The sequence below is a fragment of the Podarcis liolepis genome (genome assembly GCF_965112155.1).
Source record: "Podarcis liolepis genome assembly, chromosome: 2".
Taxonomy (NCBI): Eukaryota; Metazoa; Chordata; class Lepidosauria; order Squamata; family Lacertidae; genus Podarcis; species Podarcis liolepis.
Genome location: NC_139555.1, coordinates 70,129,693 through 70,147,282, shown reverse-complemented (window position 1 = coordinate 70,147,282; position 17,590 = coordinate 70,129,693). Strand labels below are relative to the sequence as shown.

Genomic DNA, 17,590 nt, shown 5'->3' with positions numbered 1-17,590 from the left:
TGCCAACTCTTTCTCTCTCTCTCCCCCCCCCCGCCCCCAAGCTCTCGCACGCCCCGCGTCAACATCACCGCGCGCAGCTTCCCGAGCTCGAGGCCAGCCACTGCATGCATGCGCCGGCTCGTCATCGGCTCCGGTTGTTGCCTTTCTCCGCCGAGGTCGGTGGACCCCGAGCCTAGGCTTCCTTCCCGCACCCCGCTTTCCGAAGACCGCACACCAGTTGGGCCAGTACATATTCCCCTCCTGTGACTGGAGCGGAATAGCCCTTTCTCTTCTTCCCCAACCCTTGTCGTTGGAGGAGTCCCTTAGTCCCTCGCTTTGCTGCCTCCTCCCCCCCCCACCCCCAAAGCTTGGAGGTTCCCCGGCAAGGGGGAGGGGAAAAAATTGAAAGTTACACTTTCGTGCGTCCCTCCCGGCGTGACGCTGCGCGCTGACGTCACGGGGCTGTAATGGTGGTGTGCCTCGAGATTTTTTTCATCAAACAAGTGTGCCTTTGCCCAAAAAAGGTTGGGAAACACTGGTCTAAGGGAAGTGAGGAAACAAATGGCCCTCCTTTTAGACTCTGATGAGGAGGACTTATTAATGAGAGCTAGCAAAGTTCCTGTAGCTAACACACACACACACACACACACAAAATTTAAAATGCACCTCTGTTTCGGGCTTGCTTTTGGGTTCCATTGGCAGGCTGGAAAAGAGTTGGGTTTAATTCCTCCTCCCCTTTAGATTTCTCACCCTGATTGGAAATGGACAAACAAGTGTGAACATGTGCCATGCTGGCAGAGAGGAGTGGGACTGTCTGTCTTGGGTGCTGATTCCCTGCTAGGGAGCTACTGTGATGCTGCTTTCAGGAGAGATTAGTGCTGAGCTGACCTAGGGCATTGTGGGGATGAGCAGGAGGGATGCTTGGCTTGAGCTCAGCTGCAGGGCACAGCTTCTTACTTGCAGAGAGAGACAGCAAATGTGCATGACCACATCCCAGCTAATTCAGACCGGCATTATGGCAAAGAGCTCCGGGCCTTGGAGACGGGACAGGCTCAGAATAGTCCATGTGTGAGAGCTGGCCTTGGAGGGCAGCTGCCGCCTCTACTTATTGTAAAGAGGGCCTCTGCTGGGAGGAGGCTCCAAGAATTCCTTGTGATTTTTGAGAGACAAAATGAAGCTGAATGCAGTGAAAGGGGCACATACGTATAAACTTATAAACTGTTCCACATTTCCACACGATGGCAGTGAAACAGGCTGGGCTTGGGCAACAGCTGCCCAGCACCTTCCGGTAGTGTGGCCTCTTAAGAAGCCGCTGTTGTTTCATTCCAGAGCCTTGTCCCTCCACCCTGCTGCAGCGACACATGGCGGACCTGCTGCGGAGTGACCGTGAAATGGCACCCAGTTTCCTCAACAGTGTGCTTAACCAGCTGAACTGGGCCTTCTCAGAGTTCATTGGCATGATTCAGGAGGTGAGAGTTTTGGATCCAGAATGAATCTGATTGAAGGAGTAAGCCTCTGCCTGTCATCCTGGAGGATAAAAACAAAAGTCCTTTCCTTACTGGGTGTCAGTAGCAGTTTGCAGCACAGTTCTTGTGGGATGCTGGGATTAAGCTGACTTGTGCATGAACTGGAAAAGGGGGGGAGTTAGGGGCAGGTGTGAAGAGAACAGCTGCTCCCCCTTCCAGTTCTTACATTAAGCTGCATCTATTTTGCTTGGGCAGATCCAGCAAGCTGCAGAGCGCCTGGAAAGAAACTTTGTAGACAGTCGCCAGTTGAAGGTGTGTGCAACGTGCTTTGACCTGTCAGTGAGCCTGCTCAGGGTCTTGGAAATGACAGTCACACTGGCTCCTGAGATCTTCCTGGACTGGAGTCGCCCCTCATCAGAGCTATTACTCAGGAGACTTGCACAGGTACTCACTTTTCCTCAGGAAAACATTAGGTTGGGTACATGGCAAGGGGCAAAGGTTTTTAGCTGAGGATGTGGGTGCTGTCATTTGGCATAGTCACAGTTTCCGGTGTGAACTATATTATTCTAAAAGAATGTGGCACCAGCAAGTTTAGGAGCTAACTTATACAAACTGCAGGCTGGCTCTCCCCTCCCCTCCCACACTACTGTCTTACTCCGTTAGTGATTATTGAGAGATTGTGTGTATGCATGTCTGCAGCAAGATAAAGGTCTCCAGTTCACTGCCCTTTTTCTTCTTTGGTAATTTCTTCCTGGAAAAGAACTCCAGAGTAAAGACGGCCATACATTTCAAGAAGTGGAAGGATAAGCCAATCTGTACCCCTTCCCGATGATATTCCTAAGAATCTCTTTCTCTGGGCTTCAGCCCTTGCTTCCTTTTTCAAATGCCTTAATGCCCCCTACGGTTTACTTAAAGCTTTTAAAGCATGATGTATCAGTAAATCATATTTTCTGCCAAGCATCAATTCATACTCACATGTTTTCATTATCCATGCATCAGACCCATCCAGTACAGACAGAATAATTCATTCATTCATTTATTCCAATGTTTTCATATACCTCCACCTGTTTGCTCCAGATTGGAGCACAAGGTGGCTGTCAGCACAGGTTACAATGTAATATAATATAAAACGGAACAAAATTGTAAGTTCATTAAGGAAAAATAGCAACACAAAGCTGAAACACCAACCATCATCAACAATATCAGATTCCAAAGGCCCAGACAGGTAGCCTTGCATGTTCCATTTCCATTGTCCATGGTCAACCTGGCCACCAAATGACCAGACAGTTGATCAGCAGATGTCCTGGCAAGATTACATGGCCACTTGAGTGAAGATGCTAAATCTTACAGCCATTAGCCATTAGGTAACAATGGAGAACATGAAACTTACAGATGTAGACACTGATGCTTAAAGATGGGGAGGGCAAGGTGTGCGTGTCACTTGGGACTTGCTTGCATGGGTCACTGTAGCAGATCCATCTGGAAACTAGTTTGAGTTGTCATGCGATGACTGGCCATGTAAAGAGGCTTGCGGTACACCATAACCACCTATAAGCAGTTACATGCAGATGAACCTACTACAGTGCAGTGTTTGAAAATAGGTTGACCAAAAATGTCAGGTTTTAATTTTGAAACTAACTCTTTGAAAGGCTTTTATGAATTGTTTCTTCAGTGCAGTTTTCCCTGGAGGGGAAAACAATGTGCTAAATGTTCTTTGGGTGCCACTTTCAGAATTCTGTCACATTCTAGTTGAAGCATCAGCTTGCTCTCTGGAATGATGACTCACTGCTGGCTATTTCCTCATTTTGCTCAACTTCTTTAAATCAAATATCACTGCACAACCTTGCATGTACCTTTGTGCTAAGGTTCCACTGTATGCATGTGGAAATTTGCCTTATTAGAAAGAGACCCCATCCATCCATGGAATTAAGAGCTGTTTTGCCTTCTAAGAGTTTTTTCATTGAAAGTGTCCACAGCCTGAGATGTGAGCTGATGCAACCTGAGCCACATTTTCAGTCTGTTATTGCTGAAGGCTCAGGTCTGTTGTCATTCTCATGGTTCACAGAGAGGCCTGTCATATTTCTTTTCTGAGCAGCCCTGCTGATGGGTATCCTCCACACCATGAAATCTAGGGCCACATAGAGCATTATCATTCATCCATCTAGTATCTCATCATCTGCTGTAAAATATATGTTCTTGGAAGACCATCCTCTGCTATTGTGGGTCTGAAAGGCAGACAGTTCCAGGGCATAAAGGAAGGAACAACCCTCAAGGCCCTTTCTGTATCCCAGCACACCTTATTACAATGCAGTGCCCAATATTGTGCCTGCTGTTGTAGAGAGATTTCTGAATCCGAGGGAATTGAGTTGTCTAAACCCTGATGATCAGACTGGAAATTATCAGGAGTAACATATGAGCATCTCTGCAAGTGTGCAGAGAGAGAATTCCATCTTCTGCTTTAATCATCCTGCCATCTCTTCTTACTTCCCCACAGCTGCTAAATCAGGTGCTGAATCGTGTGACAGCTGAGCGGAACTTGTTTGACAGAGTGGTCAATCTTCGTCTGCCAGGTGAGCTTCCTTCCCAGCCACCTTGCAGTCAGTCCTGCTTTGGGAGAGGGACCATAGCTCAGTGGTAGAGGATGTGCTTTGCATGCAGAAGGTTCCAGGTTCAGTCCCTGGCAGCTCTAATTCAAAGGAGTTCAAAGGTGATGGCAAAGCTGTCTGAGACCTTTCAGAGCCACTACCACTAAAGAGTAGGCAAAGCTAGGTAAGAAAGACAAAAACTCTGACCTGGTGTGAGGCAGCTTCCTTCATTCTTATGTGATCTAAATTCTCCCGTCATTCCTGGGAAATATTCCTCTCTCCTTCTACAAACTCAAATGAATGTTTCCAGTGGTTGTGGGCATTCATTGTGTCTGCACAGGGGCTTCACCCACTCCCAGTGTGGGTGAGCCAGTGTGGTGTAGTGGTTAAGAGCAGTAGATTTGTAATCTGGTGAACTGGGTTCGCTTCCCCGCTCCTCCACATGCAGCTGCTGGGTGACCTTGGGCTAGTCACACTTCTCTGAAGTCTCTCAGCCCCACTCACCTCACAGAGTATTTGTTGTGGAGGAGGAAGGGAAAGGAGAATGTTAGCCACTTTGAGACTCCTTTGGGTAGTGATAAAGCGGGATATCAAATCTAAACTCCTCCATCTAAACTCCTCCTCCCAGTCCTTTGAACAAGATAGGAAATATCTGTGGGGAGAATTCTGTGCTGACCTTTTATCTCTGATTATGGTGTCAGTGCAGCTTCCATTGATGCCACAGCTCCCTCCCATCCGCTCTTCAGATAGGCAGGAGCCCAACAGAGCACATGTGAGAATGAAAGATGGCATCCAATCCCAAAAGGAAGCCCCATGTGGTCTTGGCCTTCGTTGCTTACAGAAATGCATAAAACCTGCAATGATGGGAAATGGGATCTTTTGGCTCTAAACAGTAAGCAGTCATTAAGTGATGGCTGTGTGCCCACCTACTCAGGGTGAAGGAATCCATTCTTGTACAGAGCTTGTTAAATTGCAAAGTAATCTTTAGGGAGGCAAGATGTCCTGCTTCCGCACTAAAAGCTGTCAGAGAGCGATACCGGTGAATGAGCAGGAGCTGCATTTAACTGCAAAATTGCTGACTAGATTCCACTTACGCTATAGCTCCATTATCTTTAGCCCTTCATTTCGGCTGGTTATTCTGGTGTCTTATGATGAGAAAAGGACAGCATGTGTTAGCAGTGTGTGCACTCTCTGCCTGTCCCCTCACCCTCCCGCAGAGCATGGACCCTTTTCCTTCACACAGCACTATTAAATAACTGCTGTGGCACACACTGCTGCAGATCTATGTCATACTGATCAGTATTAGGAAGTAAACAATATTGCTGAGTCAATGTGCCCTTGTGTTCCTTCTTGGGGAACAAGGGCTCAACCCTCATTGAAAATTGAGATTGTGAATGGAGAGAGCTTTAAAAGATCCACACATTTTTACACTTTCCTATTCTTTGATGGGTTTATTTATTTGGCATCTGTGTGATGTAAGTAGTGTGATAGAAAGAACATTCTGGAATAGGTATGGTCGTAAGCATGTGGAGTAAAGGACCATATGAATAGCTGTCATCCTGAAGAAAGTTGTCTCTGAAGCGTGCCTAATTTTAAATTTGGACAAGCTTGTTTTACCCCCCTCCGCTTCCCTTAAAATTTTGAGCATTGCTTTAGTCATACCCACATTATCCCAGCTCGAGCACCTCTGCCCTGTTGGAAACATGGGGCATATTGGCATGTGTGACCACCATCAAGTCTTCCACATTTCAAAGCATTGGCTACTTTCATGCTCACCTAGAAGCAGGAGAAAATTGGAATAATCACTCAGCACTTCTTCAGACCTGTCTTCAAGTGCCATCTTCAAGGTTATGTGCATGAGAAACACTCTTGTGTTTGGGTGACTCGGGGGATTGTATGCTGACTGGAAGGTGGAGGAATGCTGGACCACTACTGAAGGGCTTAGCAGCATTCCATTTTTTCTGCACAATCCTTTTAAGTGCCCTTCTAATTGAAAACCAGACAGTGGCATTAGCAGAGATGAGCAAGTGCTTTCTCTAGTGTTTGTCACTTACCTCTAAGATTTCCTGTTTTCCAAGGAGGTTCATTCTGTTTTGTCCAGGGTTGTCCATACTGGGAGTGGTGGTGGAGGAGGACTCATTTGATCTTATGGTGTTCTAGCAAAGACCTGATGAAGCTGATGGATGTAGTAGTACAAATCTTTAAGTGAATTAATGCAAACATTTATCTCCTCCTGGTCTCCTGAAAACTTAGGCTGGTGGTGTTCCTCAGTGCAGTCCTATGCTAGATTTGTCCTCTGCTATAGTTAAGAAGATAAAAAGGGGTGCTCAAGGGAAGTCAACAAACTAACTTTTCATAGAACTGATTGTAATTTGAAATACCTGCTTTCTTCCCTAGGACTGGAGAGCGTAGATCACTATCCAATCCTTGTGGCTGTGACAGGAATTCTGGTCCGGCTGCTTGTTGATACTGACTTCCAAGGGTAAGTGCTGCTTAATTCCGCTCCATGGGGATGAAGATTTCATTGCTTGTGTTCTAGTTTACTATTCTGAAATGAGCAGCCTGGCAGCATTGTGTATTAGGGTAATGATGCAGTCTTTGTCTTTGCCCCCTGTTTTCATATGCTCAGTCTAGTTGCAGGATAGTAAATTCCCAAATAATTTCTGTCCTGTACGTTGGTCTCTGGGTGTTTTTGTGCTGCGACTATAGTGTACTGGAGAGCTATTTAAAACCTTCCATTGAACTCAATTTAAACCTTCCATTGTCAATTTAAACCTTCCATTGAATTATTTAAAGAGGTAGCCAACACGGTGCCCTCCAGATGTTGTTGGACTACAACTTGCATCATCCCTGGCCCTTGCTGGCTGAGGCTGATGGGAGTTGGAGTCCAACAACATCTAGAGTATTAGCCACTCTCTGGTGTAACTTTGTTTGCTTTTGTTCTCTGCTTGCTTCTGTTCTCTGCTTACACGGCTGTGTAGCTCATGCAAGCTATACTATATTATGTTCCTTGGTTGTTGCGTGGTGTGGGTTCGTGGCAGATTCTGCTTAGGGGATGGACAGTTGGACAAGATGATCTTTAGTTCTACTCTATTCTTACAATAACTTTAAAGGGAGATCTGTCCTATCTCTGTATGTTTCTCTTCATCTTCTTGTTCTTCTTTTTCTAGAAAGAACAAGCTTTGGGATTTAGATCTGGGAATGGTCCTGCCCAAAGGAAAGCAGGCCATTTCTTTTTACCTTTATGCATAGGCACCACTCACATCATGCTGTAGCAAAAGAATACTCTTTCTACATATGCGGTTACCTTCCCAAACTGAGCAATGCTGGCATCAGATCGTTTAGACAGATAAAACTGTAAAGACATGCTGTGTTTGGTTGTGTTAAACAGTGAATATGTCTAGCTGCAGTAGCGTATGACAGTGGAAAATAAGCCAAGTCCCAAGGGAAAGTGGCTGCTGACATGCCCCTCCAGATCTACTGCAGTGTGGCTGATGGTATTCTTGCTTTGCCTTCATTGCCCTTGTTATGGTACTCAGACAGACGTGATGGACAAGTCCCTTCCACAGCTCTCAGGACTTTTAGAGACAGTGGGTTGACACTCGCTTGTCATCTGATAATCTCTTCTCCCATCCTGTTGTGTTTTTTGAAAAAACAAAACTAGCCTTTCCTTTATAAATTAAGTACCGGTAGTAGCTTTTCTTCTGATTTCTAACCTAGAAAAAATCATGTCTCCTAACAGGCAGGGTATGTTAGTTGAATCCTGTCCTGTGGTTACCAGGACGGGGGGAAACCGGCCAGGATATTAAACCATAGTTGGAAGGTGGTTTAAGAACCTGGTTGTTCTGATCCTGATTGTCATAGTTTCATGGTTCAGACATAGCAAGAAATTATGTGAAATTGAAGACCTCTGGGGTTAATTGCAACATGCTAAGACAGGCTGGCATAAGGTTTGTTCATATCTCGGCTGATTAAGTTTTGATACAATCAGCTGAATGAGGTAAACAACTTCTCAAATGCAGACAGTCAATAAATACATTTTGCATTTAATTCCACTCTTTTTGATGTCTACTGTGGATCTTAAAGTAGCATTAAAAACAGCTTTCAGCACTTCCTCTCACCCCTCTGCCTCACTTGGGGAAGGACATCTTTTACTTCCTGACCTTTCCAACTTGAGGAGGAAAATGGGAACATCAAGCTCCTGAAAAAGGTCCAGAGGGGTGTTTTAAAAAGAAGGGTGCATTCACTCCCCTGTGAAACACATGCAAATACCCATGATGATCACGGAGAAATACGTGCATAGCCTCCTTCTAAAATAAGCCTTAATTGCATTCAGGTCTAGGGATAGGCATTTGACAGGTCAAAAAGATTTGGCCCATTTGATCAGCCAGACTGTATAAGGAAAAAAGATATTCTCAAGTGGGTTGATACTTACGTTAACTGCAAAAACAAGTTAGATAACTGTTAACTGTGAAAGAATGAAATTACCTTTTTAAAAGCATTGCTTTGAATTACAGCTTTTAACATTGTTACATAAGGTTTCTATAAAAGTGAATGATTTACTGAGCAGTTCTCCTCATTGGCTTTTATCCTGGAACAGCAGGGCCAGCCCGCAGTTGGATTTTTTTGTTATAAAGGAAATTAAAGCAAAAATAAAGCAAAGTAACAACTATTTAATAACAAATGGCAGTTTTAAAGGCACATGCTAGATTAGCAGGTTAGTTCTTCAAGCAGCACCAGTATCACGGCTACTTGGAATATTTGACAATCTTTTAGATTCAAAAAATTAAATAGGTAACCAGCCATCCAGTGTGGCAACTCTATTCAGATTGCTTTTATCTTGCCTGATGTTCTAGTTTAATCCGTCTCACTGAAATGCAGTCCATATGAAACTGTTGTGTCACGTTTCAATTTCTCATTTGGCATGTCTTATTTTTTCAAAATGTTGTCCTTGTTTTGCAGACAGCTGAGCTCCATGTGGCTAGGCATTTTAGTTCTATAAACAGGCTATTTCTGATCCTCTCCACCCCCCACCAAGGCCTTCCAGATAGACACAAATCAACCTAATTATATCCTCCCTCCTGTGGTCAAAGCCACATAGCCCTAAATATAAATGTGCCAAGCACACCATATTAAAGTGAATTTTTATTTTTTTGAATCTGGTTGTGGGAAACCCTATAGAGGCCAATCCCATCCCACCCAAATTGGGGTAACAAGCTCCCTCCACCCCTTACCTTTATATCAGCCACAGCGGCCTCAGCAGGGATTCTGGATCTACCACAGCATCTAGTTTGCCTTCTTGCCAGACTGAACTCCTTTCATCATTGATTCTGTACACTATCTAGCTTCTACACTAGTTCCTTTACAGCCCAGCTGATATGCTGACAGCCAGATGCAATCATAACCCTCCCTGTCCCTGTTTCCACAGCCCATTTGCTTCCTGTTCTGTGGGGCAGACTAGCTGTTTCTTTTCTTTTGCCCATGTTGTCCTCATCTATAGTGCCCTCAATAACCCATTGCTTTTTGAGGAAAAGGTCGTATTGCACTTTCATTGATAGGAACAGACTAATGATGATATATTACTATTAAGCATTTTTAACATGGCATATGGGATCTACAGCAAATTCCTGGACAAGTTTCATGTTAACAGGAGTAAATCAACAGCCTGAGGACAGAGTAGGCTGCATTTTCCAAGCGAAAACAGCACATTGCTTAATAACCTCCAACAGATATTTGTTCGTTAATTGTAGTGAAATATGGTCCTTTTCTCAGCAGTGATTGCAGCTCATTATAGAGGCCTCCCTTGGACTATTGTTGTATCATATAACTTCTAAATTGTTTCTGAGGCATGAACAGTGGATGGGAATGGGCTAATTACCGTCTCTGTGATCTGTAGCTTCTTGATGCTGCTGGCTTTCATTGAAGAGGGATCGGGTTTTGTTCTGTTGGAAGACTATGGAGGGAGCGTGAATCTAGGGTCTTTATCTCTTAACTCTGTGACTTGAGCAATAGTATTTTCATAGCTGTAATTGCTATGAAATCATAATGGAGATGCTTTTGCAGAAATGCATGGGTGAATCAAGAGTTTTCAAGGGCCTAGGGCAATTAACAGAGTCTATAACAGGGATGGCTGACCTCCAGCTGCAAATTTTTCTGACCCCCAAGCCCCCAGCAATTTTAGCAGTGACAGGAAAAAGAAAGAAAAAAACATGATGCTGGGCTTTAAACCTCTTCTTCCAGTTTAGCAGCCTCCTGTTGATGCAAATTATCCCTTCCTCAGCTGATTTGCAAAGATCATCTGAAGAGGGGAGACTGTCCTGTGTCCTGTGCATGTGTTCATGGCCAAGGGTGGATGTGGCTCTATGGCCAAAAAAGGCTTCTCTATTCCTGGCCTAGGGAGATATATATAAATAAGATGGTAACAGTGGGGGAAGGACAGGATTTGGAATCCTTGGCAGACCTATGGAACAGCTTGTCAGGTATCTCCTGATCAAGAACTTGCATTACACCAATTGATTACATACATTGTTTTTCTTCAGTTTACAGTACGTGCTGTAGATACCCCCGGTAGAAATCCTCATAGCAGACCTGTACCTGCCGTGCACTAATGGTACATTTGGTTAGAAGTCCCATTGATGCTTACGTATAAAATGGCAGCCATTCTTCTGCAATGCCAGGCATAGTGCCAACTAGTTACTTTCATGTGGAAGGCTGAGCAGCTTTGGTTTTGATGGAAAAAGATCTGGGTGCCTTTAAGAACTCCAGTTGCTGACTTACTGTCAGACCAGAAGGGGGCATTGTGAACATTTAGTCGCTAAATGGATATCATTTAAGCAGCCCCAGAATATTAGGCTGAACTGCAGCATACATTGTGCTCTTTAACAAACTTACACTAAAGATTTTTAAAGGTTCTTCTACACCAGGGTTTACCAAACTTTGGTCTCCAGCTGTTTTTGGACTACAACTCACATCATCCCTAGGTAGCAGAACCAGTGGTCAGGGATGATAGGAATTGTAGTCCAAAAACAGCTGGAGACCCAGGTTTGGGAAACCTTGATCTACACTACAAAGTGAAACTGCTTTAAGCCAGTTTAACTATCATGGTACTGATTTCCTTCTAGTGAAGTCTGATAATTGCCATTTATTTGATAATTATTTTGGAATCTATTCTGGAGGTATGTGTGCCAGACTGAGATGTGGTATTCTGGTAAGGATGCTCTTGTTTCTATACAAATGTGTTAACCACTTCTAGACATCACTTTTTCAAGATTGTTAGATGGAGAACAGGGTGTGAGCAATCAGTGGCTCACCAAACTCTTCGGGTACTTGGGAGGCATTTAAACTTATCAGAATGCTTGTTTAACTGGGGCAGGCTGGAAAACTGGGCTGGTGACAATTACATGCCATCCTTTTCAATGAGCTCAGTTATATTACTATAAATTCCTATTATTTCCAGACCATGACAGCTATACTGAAAGGCCTTAATAACATCTAAAGCAGGCATTCAGAATTGAGAAGTGGGGATCTCCCATGTAGGGGTTTGCAAAGGGGATCACCAAGTCTTGGTGTGGCTAATTACACAACCATAACTTGTAGTTACCACTGATCATTCCCTTCAGGGTGGTTCTCCTCACTTGCCACCCTCCTTCAGAAGCCTAGCAAGAAGGGAGAGAAGCTGCTCCAACTTTCCTCCCTTGAGTTGTCCTTGGAAGAAGGAAGGGTGCTTCTTCTTTCATTCTGGGCTTTTGAAGGAAGCACCAGTAGCACCTCACTACTGCTACCTCCTGCAAAAACCCAGCAGGAATAGGATCTTTGCTCTGGGCATGTAGTATAGGGTGAGGGGGGGGTGTTCTCTCATGAGTGGACTTCTAGAACCCTGGTTAGAATTACATAATGACCTGGGATTCAAAGAGCTGCTTTAGGCATGCCCCAAGGCCTGAGCCATGTATGCCTAATAGGAGTTTTCATTCCACCTCTACCCCCATTGGGCAATAGACCACAATACAAAGCATAGCCTTTGCTTGGAGAATCAGTTTCTTTTGATCTGCTTGTGCTAACATTGAAGAGAGTCCCATGGGTCCTCAGTTGAGCCTTGGGTAAGGGCTATGGAAACTGGCACCCTCCACATGCCTCATTCTCTGCATCTTGAGTTGCACTTGACAGATGTTCTGTCCCACTGGCAGATTGTCCTCTTGGAAAAAAACACACACAGCTAATATGTCAGCATGATAGTCTCAGGCAGGAATGTGAGTGTGCATCCTAGCGATTTGCTGGTTGCCATGGCTGTGATCAGTCACCAGCTATTGAGTTCTTGTCTTAACTGGCCCGTGCTGTTGTCAGCACATACCCCAGTGTGATTACAAAGCTGCAGGAGCAATGTAATGCATCTTGAGATGGGCATCACATGGCTCCCATTTCAGTTCATATATCTAAAGTTGGGGGAAAGTGTTGCTGTTGAACAGATGGCAAGAATCATTAGGCTTTCCCAGTTTAATTAGGAATGTTCAGCAGTGGGTGGGAATTGTAAATTATATGAGGAGAAGAGCTTCGTTATGGAAAGGAGGTAGGGTGTGAGCTGCTTTCTGCAGTTAGAAGGGCAAGGAATCATAGAATTGTAGAGTTGGAAGGGACCTGAAGGGTCATCTAGTCCAACCCCCTGCAATGCAGGAATCTCAGATAAAGCATCCACGGCAGATGGCCATCCAATCTCTGCTTAAAAGCCTCCAAGGAAGGAGAGTCCACAACCTTCCGAGGGAGACCATTCCAATGTTGAACATCTCTTACTGTCAGAAAGTTCTTCCTGATGTTTAGTTGGAATCTCCTTTCATGTAACTTGAAGCCATTGGTTCGAGTCCTACCTTTCAGAGCAGGAGAAAATAAGCTTGCTCCATCTTCCCTGTGACAGCCCCTCAGATATTTGAAGATGGTTATCATATCTCCTCTCCGTGTCCTTTTCCCCCAGACTAAACATTCCCAGCTAAACATAATCCTCCCAAATGAAGCACCTATGATGAGCTCTCATATTTTGAAGAACAGAGGAAAGTAATCTTCATGTTTTGACTTTGTGTGCCATTCATAGTTATTACTCTGAAAACATCTGAAATGTTCTCTGAATAAATATGTATTCATAAGCTGTACCTTTCGGAGAACATCAGACACTTTAGCCTATGGCTAAAAATATGGAGGAAAATGGCTCAACTGCAAAGCTCACATTTGTGCACAGTGTGATTAGTTCTAAACTGGTAATCTGTTTGGTTTTTTTCTTCCTAGGTTTGTGCATAGGAGACCATTTAGCCCTTATAATACCTGACTATATTATTTATAAAAATATTTGCTTTCTGCTATTCATAAAAAATATAAATGTGGTGTTCTGAATCAATGCTCTGCTCTGTCACTGGTTTGAGAAGAGGAGTCCAGAAATTCCATCCACTGCATATCTTCAGTGTATATTAACATTTATTGACAAAGAGTACGTTTTCCTGGGCCTTTGGCTAATTAAGCAATTTATGGCCTTTTAAACTGTGTGGGGTTATTGTTTTTGTTAGTTGTTATGGTTTTGTGGTATGTATGTTTGTGTTTTTATATTGTAAACCTCCCTGTGATATTCAGATGAAGGTGTAGAAATAATAATAATATGGTGTTATGATTATTGTGTGGTAATAGATACATACAAGGATTACAGTTTGTGAGAAGCATTGACTCGCCAAAGGCAGACTCACATATCACAATGACATTAATCCAGTTTGGAGGTGACCAGCACATGTATCAATGTGGCCTGACTATCCGTAACCTGGGAAATGCCACAACTGATGTATCAAATTAAACCGCTAAAAGGTGTTCTGGGCCACATTTGCCCTTAGTTCTATCATCTGGTCAAGATTCGGCTTCAGTTTATTGGCCCCCATCCAAGCCATTACTAGGTGCAGACACCAGTGCTGCATCTCTACAGCCTTGAGAGTAGATCTTTAACCGAGTGCTCAGGGTTAATTGGTTCTAAAAGGGACTGAGGTGCTCTAGAGTTACTGGAGAGCGAGGTCTACTCAGGGAGCAGGATGGGGCAGGGTTTCATTTAGTACATAAATGTCAAATGAAGAGCTTGTTTTAACTTGCTCAACATGCTGGGTTGGGGGCGGGGTGAAGCTTATAGAACTTTAAGAAGTGGGAAATTCCAGTTTCAGGGGAAATCAGGAAAAGCAGAATACATCAATGTAAATGTTGGTATTCGGGGACCTTTAGCCTCTTTCTACTCTTATAATTAGGCTTTTAAAGCTAGTCTGCTTCCAGCATTGTAGCATATATTCTCTGTTCATGGGCTGTTCCTCCTGATAAGGACAAGGGTGCCCTTTTTGTCCCGGGGTGATCCTGTGATCACAGAAGCTTTGTTTCTCTCCTGGTGCTGGGGATTAACAAATGTTTGCAAAAACCTTTGAAGATTCAAAGTGTTCAGAACACTAATTAATTACAACCTCATTGCATTAATCTGGCATTTGGTAGTTCTCCTTTGCCTCACACCTGGTGAAATTAATAACTCCCTTTGTAGACATGTCAGATGCACAATTCAGTCAAAGAGCAACTTGGTAGAGCAGGACTGATCTGTTATATGGATTTGTCTCTCTGGGCGACTAAGTGCTGTTAATGTGGGTCAGCCATCACTTAACTCTGGTGCCGCATGTGATGGCTAATCAATAGAGTATCACTGACGGGGTCTATACAGTAGCGGATGACATGGTGGTGCTCACCTAACCTTGTTTGTGTCACTGTTCCTTACTAAGAGGTAGAGGGAAAGGAGAAGGCAGTGGCAAGGTTGGCACGGTTCAAACTCAGAGTTATCTGGTCTCCTGCCTGGTGCATTTGCACCATGCCTACCTCACTGTCACCTCACCCCTCCATCTCCCAGTAAGCAGCCGTGACACAGCCAAATGGAGGTCAGGTAAGTGCTGCTACCCCACTGTCCACTACTGGGTCTGTATGAGGAGCCGCAGTGTAAATTGCCCTGTACTGCTAAATTAACATACCAGCCACTGATTATAAATGGGGTTTGGTGCAGACAGACGGCCTTTTGCTTATAAGGTATTAACAGAAGAGCTGGTTCAGAACCTGCCTTTTCTAACTGTACATCCTGGGCATGAGAGAGACTGGCTCTCTGACTGGAGTGCAGATTGTGCTGCCCTGCTGCCATTCAGCTGGCAGGTTTTGTCTTTCCCCCATAAGTTTGACAGAAATGCAGGAATTGCAAGAGTGGCTCTTGGCCAAAGGCATAGGGTGGTATTCAAAGTAGTGCTGAAGCGATTGCTCCATTAGTGCAAGCATTTCAGCTTTCCTGGTGTAACAGATCTCCCCCTCTTCTCCTTCTGTGCCCTGTTCTGGGGGTCCCCCAACTGCCCTACCAAGCCAATTTATGGGGGGCGTGGGTGGAGGAGAGTGGGGGCAGTCCCCATTGCTCTAGCGGGACTCGTTGTGCTAGTACCTGCTAGAGCAACTAGTTGTTTAATATTGTGTTTTAATTGTTGTAACATTTATTATTATTATTATTATTATTATTATTATTATTACTATTATTTGGTTGTTTCTGGTCCATGATGTCACTGTCCAATTTCCATAGTCTGATTCATGTCCTTGGCTGAAGTAGAGTTATTTCCTCTTCTGTTGTGGCTTACTAAATATGGAGCATTAGTAGAAAATGGAACCATCAGCTCTCATTCTTTAGGAATAATCTCTCTACAAAACAACCACTTTTGTGCTGAGTAGAGGTGGGGGCCGGGGCAGAATGACTCAACAACTTCTTGCTTTCTCTTGGTAAAACGTAAGTGTTTTATGCTGACCCATTAGCTTGATGTATAGGCAGTTTAGAAACACCAAACTTGGCAGCAGTGTGAGTTCTCGATTGCTGTTGTGTTTGCTAAGAGACGGTGTAGTCCATTCCCAAGGGACATTCATTAAGCTTTCAAAGTCCTGTGTGTCAGAGAAGCTGGATTTTTACTAAGGCAACCCCAATTTTTAATGATGGATTTCTGTGTTTTAAAGCCTCTTGAACTCTGAAAAATTGTCTCTTAAGTGCAGCTGCTGTTAAGGAGGCTACCTAGGTGGTTGTAGCAAAACAGCTGATTTTATTGGTGCAAAAGGTTTCTTTCAATCTGCCAAGCTTGGCTATTTCACTCCATGTTATGTGGTTTTCTTCGGATGCCCTTATATTGCTTTCTTCTGCTCCTTGCTGGCTTCCCCCTGGCTTGATTTTGGCCACTGTAAGAACAGCAGCCTAAAGGGAAAATTTAAACTAAACTGTGGAGAGCTTGGTGGCAGACATTTGTGTACTGTGCTGTTTTATCCAAAGGGCTCAGAGCAGGTGATGGTATATGCTTAATTTTGTATTGTCACAGGGTGAGTTCACACATTCAGCACTGTGGTTAATGATAAGACAAAGGTGCCCTCCTGTGGTGAAAGAAGGGTATAAACCAGGGGTTTCAGGGACTAAAAAATGTGATTTTACCACATGGGGGCGCTTTTATACACACCTTAAGAAGAATGGTGCGTAATGAATATGTAAGTTAATTTTGGACTATTAGGGATGGTGAAAGGTAAAGGTAAAGGACCCCTGGACGGTTAAGTCCAGTCAAAGGCAACTATGGGGTGTGACACTCATTTCGCTTCAGGTTGAGGGAGCTGATGTTTGTCCACAGACAGCTTTCCGGGTCATGTGGCCAACATGACTAAACTGCTTCTGGCACAACGGGACATCATGACGAGTGCCACCTAGGTACTCATTGTTGTAAATGTCCGCTACTGCTCTCCATGGAGCAAATGAGGCAGCATTGGGGCTCTCCTCTTAAAATGTGAGGTTAGCTTAACATCTGTTCCAGAAAAAAAGGAAAGCATTGTTAAAGACAGAGTAATCAAGCATATACCAGAAGTAAGTCTTGCTGAAGCAGAACCGCTGTGGTTTCTGCAAGTGTAAGTTTTCTCTCATTTGCCTATTAGAGTTTTTTTGAGAGTATCAACAAGCACTTAGATAGAAGTGATCCATTTGACATTATGTATTTGGGCTTTCAAAAAGCTTTTGACAAAGTATCTCACTAAAGACTTCTGAGTAAGCTTAGAAGTCATGGAATAAGAGGAGAGGTTCTTTTGTGGATGAGGTTAAGAAAAAGGAAGCAGAGAGTAAGAATAAGTGTAAAGTTCTACCAGTGGAAGGTAGTAGAAAGTAGAGTCCCCCAAGAAATGGTTTTGGGATGTGCTAGTTTAACTTGTTCATGGATGATCTAGAGCAGGGTTTCCCAAACTTGGGTCTCCAGCTGTTTTGGAACTACATTTTCCATCATCCCTGACCACTGGTCCTGCTAGCTAGGGATGATGGGAGTTGTAGTCCAGCAACAGCTGGAGACACAAGTTTGGGAAACCATGATCTAGAGTTGGGGTTGAATAGTGACGTAGTCAAGTTTGCTGATACCACATTTTTCAGGGTGGTTAAAACCAAATGGGATTGTGAGAAGCTCCAGAAAGATCCATCTAAACTGGGTAGTAAAATGGCAGTGAAGTGAATGGGCAGTAAAATGGCAGCGGAAG

At 44.0% G+C, this 17,590-nt stretch overlaps 1 protein-coding gene across 5 annotated transcripts in view; it reads left to right on the top strand.

Annotated features, from left to right (window-relative positions):
* The window catches only part of RNF123 (ring finger protein 123), a 90,708-nt gene that overhangs the window by 43,288 nt on the left and 29,830 nt on the right, over positions 1–17,590 (top strand). For all 5 annotated transcript variants that reach the window (XM_083488643.1, XM_083488645.1, XM_083488644.1 and 2 more), the window contains exons 32-35: positions 1,309–1,448; positions 1,701–1,889; positions 3,940–4,015; positions 6,428–6,512. In XM_083488643.1, coding sequence (XP_083344769.1) covers positions 1,309–1,448; positions 1,701–1,889; positions 3,940–4,015; positions 6,428–6,512 — 490 coding nt within the window. The remainder of the gene's footprint in view (positions 1–1,308; positions 1,449–1,700; positions 1,890–3,939; positions 4,016–6,427; positions 6,513–17,590) is intronic.